The 9,712-nt window shown below is 44.4% G+C and overlaps 1 protein-coding gene across 1 annotated transcript in view; it reads left to right on the top strand.

Moving 5' to 3' along the window:
- Positions 1 to 9,712, top strand: part of LOC138948902 (uncharacterized) — a 54,720-nt gene that overhangs the window by 26,176 nt on the left and 18,832 nt on the right. The window contains exons 3-7 of the mRNA XM_070320536.1: positions 4,159 to 4,240; positions 4,833 to 5,041; positions 6,019 to 6,220; positions 7,031 to 7,192; positions 9,345 to 9,496. Of these exons, the coding sequence (XP_070176637.1) occupies positions 4,159 to 4,240; positions 4,833 to 5,041; positions 6,019 to 6,220; positions 7,031 to 7,192; positions 9,345 to 9,496 (807 nt within the window). The remainder of the gene's footprint in view (positions 1 to 4,158; positions 4,241 to 4,832; positions 5,042 to 6,018; positions 6,221 to 7,030; positions 7,193 to 9,344; positions 9,497 to 9,712) is intronic.

The following is a 9,712-nucleotide window of genomic DNA, read 5'->3' as shown; positions in this document are numbered from 1 at the left end:
AATGACGCATTTGAAGCTCGTAAGCAACAACGACTAACGCATAAGCTAATTAGAAGACAGACACGATATTTTGTATCTCATCTTCCAAAAAAACACCCCCCCAAACAAAAACATAAACAGCAAACAAATAAATAAACAAGATTGTACAGCAAGCTCTAAGTCCTCATAGCGCGAGTTTTTCCATTCTGTGTATGATGTTTTTATTCAACCCTCGTAAGTATTTCACGAGGTTGCGTATGCAGCATTGTGCGAATCAGCATAGTTTTTTGGGCTGAAAGTCTGCTTCTAATAAGATACACCAGATATTGCGCCCCCAGCGTGAACTTGTTTTTGTGACGATCGAAAGTACATCAGCATACCTCTCAGATCTTTTTGTTAAACTCGAGGATCAATAATAGAATCCGTGACAGATGCGCGAAATATGTATCATCGACAACGAATTATTGATATTCCTTACTCTCTATGTTTTCATTTTGTATTATTCTCATTCTGCCACGCTTTTGTCACACTCCGCTGGTCTCAATCTGTGTGTTTCAAGCTGTTGATCAGGAATGGCGGGGTAAAAACGGTTAAATCACGTAAAAACCCACTCGTGCAAAAACATGAGTGAACGTGGAAGTTGCACCCCATGAACGAGGAAGAAGAAGAAGAAAAAGAAGAAGAAGCCTGAAGGTATGAAGAAGAAGAACAAGAAGAAGAACAAGAACAAGAAGAAGAATATCAAGAAAAGACGCTACTTGTTAACACGTTGTTGAATGCAAGTTTGTTTTTTGAACCATGGTCTGAAAAAAAGAAGTTACATAATCGCTCTAAATAAAGACTACAAAAATCAGTGAGAGTTATGAGTAACCAGTCGCCTTGTACACGAGAGGGTAAGTATTAGAATGAACAAAAGACTTCCATTCTTATATCATAGCCAATTGTTGTGTGACTATAAAACCTGTGCATACTAATAAAGACTGTGAGATAGCTCTCAGAAGCAACATTAAACACGCAAGAAAAAACAAGTCGCGTAAGGCGAAAATACAACATTTAGTCAAGTAGCTGTCGAACTCACAGAATGAAACTGAACGCAATGCAACGCAGCAAGACCGTATACTCGTAGCATCGTCACTCCACCGCCCGTGGCAAAGGCAGTGCCCGTGGAATTGATAAGAAGAGCGGGGTATTCGTTGCGCTGAGAAGGATAGCACGCTTTTCTGTACCTCTCTTCGTTTTAACTTTCTGAGCGTGTTTTTATTCGAAACATATCATATCTATATGGAGAAAGATGACTACCACCTGCTCCAACGTGAAGAACAAGTCGTCCTACTCAGACTCCGCACTGGACATAACAGACTAAACCATCATATGGCCACAAAGCTGAAGCTAGTTCCCTCCCCCCTATGTCCGTGTGGCAAGAATCAGACAGCAGAGCACATCCTGCAGGCTTGTCCATACCACAGTGCTCTGAGGGACACCACCTGGCCAGAGGAGACAGCGCTACAAAAGAAGCTATACGGCCCCAGAGAGGACTTGGAGAGGACAGCACGTTTCGCCCTGCAGTCCGGACTGACGATCTAACAGCGAACGACAAGAAGAAGATATCTATATGTTTTTGGAATCAGGAACCGACAAGGAATAAGATGAAAGTGTTTTTAAATTGATTTCGAAAAAAATAATTTGATAATAATTTTTATATATTTAATTTTCAGAGCTTGATTTTAATCCAAATATAACATATTTATATGTTTTTGGAATCAGCAAATGATGGAAAATAAGATAAACGTAAATTTGGATCGTTTTATAAATTTTTATTTTTTTTTTACAATTTTCAGATTTTTAATGACCAAAGTCATTAATTAATTTTTAAGCCACCACACTGAAATGCAATACCGAAGTCCGGGCTTCGTCGAAGATTACTTGACCAAAATTTCAACCAATTTGGTTGAAAAATGAGGGCGTGACAGTGCCGCCTCAACTTTCACGAAAAGCCGGATATGACGTCATCAAAGACATTTATCAAAAAAATGAAAAAAACGTTCGGGGATTTCATACCCAGGAACTCTCATGTCAAATTTCATAAAGATCGGTCCAGTAGTTTAGTCTGAATCGCTCTACACACACACACAGACAGACAGACAGACAGACACACACACGCACATACACCACGACCCTCGTTTCGATTCCCCCTCGATGTTAAAATATTTAGTCAAAACTTGACTAAATATAAAAAGGTCTGCTCCGACGACGACTTCAAAATATTTCATTATTTTGTAGTTTTGTAGCGCAGGTTAAATCATAAGCATAATTATTCCTATGCGACACCCCGATCCCCAATCTTCAACAAAACATCGTCAAGAACATATGTGACCCTCCACCACGGAATGAGTCGCATGTCACCTTTGCATGATTTTAAATTTGTACATTTTCCTAAAGAGTTTTTTTTATGCTCTATCCAGTGGTGAAAACCGTTTTAGAAAAGAGCAAAAACTGTTTGAGTTATAAGCCTGTGACTAAAGTGACCCTCACACTCCCACACAGGAATCCGGGGAAATGAAATGGCGGACAGAGCAGCAAAAGCAGCGGCTATGTCAACCATGCCAGTGACAGACATTCGGCTCTCCTGCCAGGAAGCCAAACTGCTGCTAGCCAAGCTAAAAAGAGAGGAAAGAGAGCAGACACTGTCACAAACATGTGAAGAGAGAGGATGGATACACCTCCCCTACAATAGAAAAGGGCACCACCTACTCCCCCCGAGCCTGTTGCGTCGCTTGCGCACGGTCAGCAGCCGCATCTACTGGGACAAGGTAGTCTGTCAGTGTGGCAAGACTGGACACCTCACACACGTGTTTGAAGGTTGTGACACTCTCAAGGAAGAGATGTCTAGTCTCATCCGCTACAGAAGGGAGAATGCTCTCAGTCTGGGAGACTTTCTCCGCCCACACCCATCACTCGGAGAGAAACCGATGATGGTCTTGGTCACCAATCTGTTCACCTCAACTGTTGCGAGCTGGTTCTAGTGTGCTTGCAGCAGACCCAGCACAGCACAGATCCACTTCTGGAATCTTAAGCTAAATGTGTCCCAAGACACATATTTTGTAGTCCTGGCATCCTGAAAGGCAGAGGCCCCAACCTACAGGTTTGCTTCCATACCAAAAACGCCTCCAGACACGGGAACTTGGAAGCAGAGGCAACAGCTCCGCTTGAACCTCAGAAACCAAATGTGCCTCCAGACACACAGATCAATTAGACGGCCGATGCTGTGGCCTCTAAGGTTCTCTTGTACCAAACCGCCTCCTGACTCTGCATCAGATTGCTTGCGCTGGCATCTGCTTACATAGACCCACATTAAGTCACCACCGAGTGGTAGACACAGACGACATTTGGTAGCACTGACTGCCAGCTTCACGGTAATGCGTACCCCTAGCGCGGCTCTGCTTGGGTGGGAATGTTCTGAGCAAAACACTATGTGTTACTCCATACCCCCCGCCCTCCATGGAACTTCTTGACCCCAACATATTGGGGGGGGGGGGGGGGGGTTTGCCCAGTCGGTAGAGGCGCTGGCTTTAAAAACCGGTTGTTACTATCAGCGTGGGGTCAACACCCAAGTTCGGCGCGGGATGTGTGTCCCAGAGTCAACTTTGTGCAGACTCTCCTCGATTTCCGAACACCCCCGTGTGCTCGCATGCGCAAAATACAGATCCCAAGGTCACAACGAAAGTATCAGGCCTTGGAAAACACGAATACATGCATGCAAAAATATGAAGCCCGGGTGTCCGTTCGCCCAACAGCCAATAAAGTAACCATTTCAGCACTGACACAAGACGACCCAACCCGGTCCCTAGCCCATTTTAGGTCTCCTCTAACAGCCGACAGCCAGCTGTCTACATCCCCCCCCCCCCCCTGCATTTTAATTTTTAATTTTTATACAAAGCCGGGTTTTCCCGTGTAACATGCCCCTAATGGCTTTGCCGTGAGGGCGTAAAACTTACATTTTCTCTGACCCTCACACTGTTACCAGACACTCCCCGGACTTATTTTAAGCCTAGCGCAGAACCGTGCGAGGTGACATGCGACTCATTTCGTGGTGGAGGGTCACATATGTTTTACTATAAAAGGAAATAATGCACACACAAATAAGTTTGCATCTCAAACTGCTGATTTTTTTTTCTCCAGAAAAGAACGAACGACTACATGAACGAGCCGTTTGAAGATGACGAGATCCAGAAAGTTCATCTGGTCTTCATGAACCATCTGGGTAAGTCCTGAAACACCTCCAAGTCCACGAAGTGAAACTATCGTACTCTCATGTACACCTCTAACGATGTCCTTTGGGGATAAATTAACCCTCGTCGCTTGGTGAAGGCAACAGAGTTCACTTTTAAAAGTTATCGATACCTTTAAAAAGCAAAACAGAACGTCTAGACATATATTGCGTTAAGGCATGTGGACTAAAACCGCGTTCAAAGCAATTGACATGAATTGAAAAGCAGGTTTTGTTCATAAACAAGGAACAATTATTTTAAAAATAGGAAATTCTGCTCAAGGTATAATCTCTATTCGACAGTGGAACCCCCTTTTAAGACCTCCACAAATCCGAGAAAATCATAAGAGAAAATATAGTCTTACAAAAGAGGTATACAATACATGGAGGGAAGTTATAAAAAGAAAATCTAAAAAAAGAATAGCAAAAGCAAGGTCGGAAAAGGTTGAATTCGTAAATCGGGAGATCTGAAAAAGAGGATTTCACAGTTCTTAAAACAATCTTGTATTTGATAAAAATGCCATCCTTGTCCTTTTCCTCAAACAAAAAATAATGAACCGCTTCATTTCTAAACCTTATTTGTCAGACGTAGGCTATGACGGAGTGGGCGTAACGGGTTACGCTGTCAACGTCATCAACACGTACTTCCGCTCTTACTTCCCGCGGGCAATCGCCGTGGCGGATGAGCTGAGGACGCTGGGATACGAGGAGCGGTTCATCTACACCACGCACCCATGGCTGCTCGACCTCTACACCAACTGTCCCAACTGGATCCTGGCCTCTGGGAGTCTGAAGGTATGTAGTGTTATATTTACGGATCCTGGCCTCAGGAAGTCTGAAGGTATGTAGTGTTATATTTACGGATCCTGGCCTCAGGAAGTCTGAAGGTATGTAGTGTTATATTTACGGATCCTGGCCTCTGGGAGTCTGAAGGTATGTAGTGTAGTATTAAGTGTAATAAGGTGATACCAAGACCTCTACACTAACTGCCCCGACTGGATCCTGGCCTCTGGAAGTCTGAAGGTATGTAGTGAGTATTTAGTGTGATAAGCTGACACCAAGACCTCTACACTAACTGCCCCGACTGGATCCTGGCTTCTGGAAGCCTTACGGTATTAGGTGTAGTATTTAGTGCGATAAGCTGATACCAAGACCTCTAGACCGACTGTCCCGACTAGATCCTGGCCTCTGGAAGCCTGAAGGTATGCAGTGTAGTATTTAGTGTGATAAGCTGACACCAAGACCTCTACACCAACTGTCCCGACTGGATCCTAGCCTCTGGCAGCCTGAAGGTATAAAGCGTGTGATTTGATTTGAATGGTATTTATGTGGTTTAGTGTTGTTCCCAGACTGAGATGACCTTGACTTCAAATATGTAGGTCCAGATGTGCTGCCTATGGAAACATTGTTCATCCAGAAGAGCTCCTATAACTGTCAGTCAACCGGCTCGGGGTCAGAATAATGCGGCAGATAAAAAAAAAAAGTATGCGTCAATGACCGAAGAGAGAGGCCGGAGAACAACACTGGTTTTCTTTTATTTATCATTCCGTGTGACCGGGAACCGACATATATTCTACCCGAAGAAATATATACCTCGCTGAAACAAAGGGACGGAACACCCACATGGGAGTCAGTGGTCTTCGCCGATTGTTGTGCTGTCTCTTAACTAACTGGTACTTCTGTACGTCTTCACGGACCTCTAAGGTTTAACCCTATCAGGGACATTAACTGGTGATCCGCTAAGCAAGGTTCATCTCTCTCTCTCCCTGCAGTGTCCAAACTCAACAGAGCTGGCGTCGTTGGAGAAGGCGATTCGTCAGGGCGACATCACGTGGCACGCTGCACCAATGAACATGCAGTACGAGATGTACTTCACGCACCTTCTTGACGTCAGCCTCAACATCAGCTCGCGTCTGGACCAGCGTTATGACATCACCAGGACACACCCTGTCCTCAGTCTTCGAGACGTGCCGGGTACGGAGGGGGGAGGGGGGAGGGGGGAGGGGAGAAATGTGTTGGGTGAGGGGATGCAGTTTGGGCGTGGCTGAGGGTGAGGGATGGTGGAGGGACGGTGGAGGGACGGGAGGGAGACACGTTTTCAAACATCAACAGGACCCACTCTGTTCTGTCTACGGGACGTACCGGGTAGGGAGGATCAGTGGTTGGAGGGGGGTGGTTGGACGGTTTGGGTGTGGCTAGGGGTGGTGGCAGCGGAAAGAGCACATTTATCACCCCAGCAGGAGGGTTTGGTGAGTGAGTGGAAAATAATGAATCACTGATCAGTTGACAAATTGTCGTGAAAACTGAAGTAATGAGCATTGTGAATTATGCGGAATCAATCTCCTGCTGCCACAGAGATTAGCAAGTATGCGACTCTCATTAGCTCTGAATTTTCACGCTGTGTGAATTTTGTCAGGTCTCAGTGCCTGACTTCATCATGTATGTATTTGCCAATTTCATTCATTTGAAGCGGTCTGATCTGATCGGTCTGATGAGTAAACTTGTCACTTGAGAAATAAAGACCAATTCGACGTGTGTGAAGCGCCCTTTTAGGAAACAGGTACACGCGTAACTGAAAGAATCGTTGTCCTCAGGTCAAAACAATACTGCGAAATGACCATACTTTCATTATTAAATACCACATCTTCTCGCTTTGATCACTCGAATATGCTTGGTAAACAAGGTAATGAACAAACAAATTCAAAGATTTCCATCGACCAACATAAGCCGTTAGGCCTCCCGTAATTGCACAGCAACAGTAACATTGTGCGTGCAATGTTGCAGGTCTGACGAAAGCAGTCATCCCGATCCTTCAGAAGCACAACATCGCAGGCGTGTCGGTGGGTATCAACAGCGCTGCCGCCTTCCCCGCCGTACCCCCCTACCCGTTTCTCTGGAAGCTGGACGAGGAGGATACCACTGGAGTGGTGGCCTTCTGGCATAATAGTAAATACACTAATGTTTCCATGTTTAAACTGCTTCAAATAGGTACCAGCACTAGCTTATCATCTGTTAAATAATGTACTTGTGGTACCAATTGCCACTCTTTTTGGTAATTCCAGGCTAGAGTAGAAAGTACCTGGCAAAGGGTAGAAGTATACATTTTAGAGAGAAGATTACAGTTGGACTATTTGACCTACAGGCTAAAAACTTTGAGAAATGATCATGCAACGTGACATGACATTATCCGCTGAATGAACTGTAGCTACTACAAATTGTACAAAAGGCGGGGCGCAAAAAACAAAATCTTTAACCGAAGGGCGGCCTAAAGCATCAATTGATAATGGCAAATAAAGTGATTTTCACTGAGGGGAAAAGCCACCCGAATTTCCCAGCAAATGGGACCAGGGCCGGACCCAGGGGGGGGGGGGGTTCCAGGGGTTCCGGAACCCCACCCCTGGAAAAAGCATGTACCTTGCTTTGAGTGTTGTTTTTTTTTTACTAGTTTTAGCACCAAAACAATGCTGCTCTTAACCCTCAAAACAAGGCCCAGAATGCACCAGATTGCACAGATTTTAACCGTTTTTCAAACATTTTCCGGGGGAGCATGCCCCCGGACCCCCCTAGTACGCGACTTAATAATACAAATAATAATAATAATAATAATAATAATAATAATAATTGTCAGTAAGTACTGGTGTCACATGACTGATGTGAACCAGTTGATTGGCTAATGGCGATGCGCTAAAACTGTTAGCGCACTCTTGGAGTGCGCTAACTTTTCCACAGAGCGTATTCTTGCGCCCTTTGCCTAAGCAAGACTGTGCTCTCATCCTCAGAATTAATTAATGACATGTAGCTTATATTCTCCACAATACCAAATGACCATAAATTTCCTGCTTCTCAATTAAAGCAGAAGTGGGTTTTTTTCTGACAGATTGCATGTGCCTGTGCCAGTGCCAGTGATCTAAAAAAATAGAAGCCGCTGTGTTTCATCTAATTTTCGCCGACTTGCATAGATTCTTCTCATATGCCGTGTTAGTGGCATGTAGCTTATCATCCACATTACCAAATGATGAGTTAGTATACAATTCCCAGCGGCTAACAGAAAACACAAGTGTTATTCCGATAACGTACCAGCTAGACCAGTTTGGAAGACTGACTCGATCGACTCTGTAGCAGACAACACAGAAATACGACTACATCAGTTCAGTAAATGAATGGTTTCAGAATTATTATTTCAAAGCAAGAACAATCGTAATCGAAAACGTGTAAGGTTCAGAACGTTCTTACAGATTTATTAGCAGCCTGCCTCATGCGTACAGACTCAGTGCAGACTGCAGTCGTTCCATTGCCCAGGTTGGCAGGTAGCCTAGCAGACGACATTAACCCCGCTCAGCAAATTAACATGTTGGGCAAATGTAAACGAAAAAACGATGGGGATATAATACGTGTAGGGTTCAGAGCATTCTTACCGTTCATATTTAGTATCAGACTCCCCGATGAGTGAAGATAGAACACGAGAAATATGCCACATTTGTTTTGAAAATGTGCGAACCGTCGAGTCCCGCTTTGAGTCAATTCAAGGGGAGTCACTCCGCATAGTCAATCCGTCGAAGCTCGACTGGAGGTTTCGAATCGCAAATAATGAAGAGCCTTTCTCCGAGTTCAAATGAGGTCTCTCTGAAAGATCATCACTGTTCAGATTAACGCTACACTGGAATTTACCAACAGAAATTAAAATGCGTGTGACGAAAGCACGACACACTTGAGACACCCCACACAAAAGTAGATCTTTACTGTGCACGACCTGACCACACAGTTATGCCTATTCAAATGCGCATTGCAAAATGTGCGTTTGGAATCTTCTTTTTTCTATGGCGGTACTGACAATATCGTTATTGAAACAATCCCAGTGCACTAAGGGATTTATAGAGCAAATCTCGAAAATAATTATTGAACTCAGCGCTATGCGCTTCGTTCAATAATGAATTTTCTCGATTTGCTCTATAAATCCCTTAGTGCACTGGGATGTCTCAATAACTTAAATAATAATAATAATAATAATAATAATAATAATAATAATAATAAATGATCATTTATATAGCGCAACATCATAACTTTTACAATTATGCTCTTTGCGCGTTGCGTGTATCAGAAGGGTACCCGAGTGGTCCTGGGCTGACGCCTGCTACACCCGGCGGTCTGTCTCGCCACGACTGTCACATCCCGCAACGCATCTCTCAGTTCCCCGAGGCTCTGTGCTTTGCCTTCAGACAGGACAACCAGGGCCCTCCACTCAACTACACGGTAAGACCCCTGTTTGCGCTCTGTGCTTTGCCTTCAGACAGGACAACCAGGTCCCTCCACTCAACTACACGGTAAGACACCGCGGAATCCCCCGTAAGACCCCTGTTTGAGCTCTGTGCTTTGTCTACAGACAGGACTACACGGAAAGAGAGATAAATTAGACAGCACAGTTATTTCAGTGGATTGCCGTGTGTGTGTGTGTGTGTGTGTGTGTGT

This window comes from Littorina saxatilis, linkage group LG15 (assembly GCF_037325665.1).
Source record: "Littorina saxatilis isolate snail1 linkage group LG15, US_GU_Lsax_2.0, whole genome shotgun sequence".
In the NCBI taxonomy this organism is placed as follows: Eukaryota; Metazoa; Mollusca; class Gastropoda; order Littorinimorpha; family Littorinidae; genus Littorina; species Littorina saxatilis.
The sequence above is the reverse complement of the archived record's forward strand: the minus strand, read 5'-3'. Positions and strand labels throughout refer to the sequence as shown.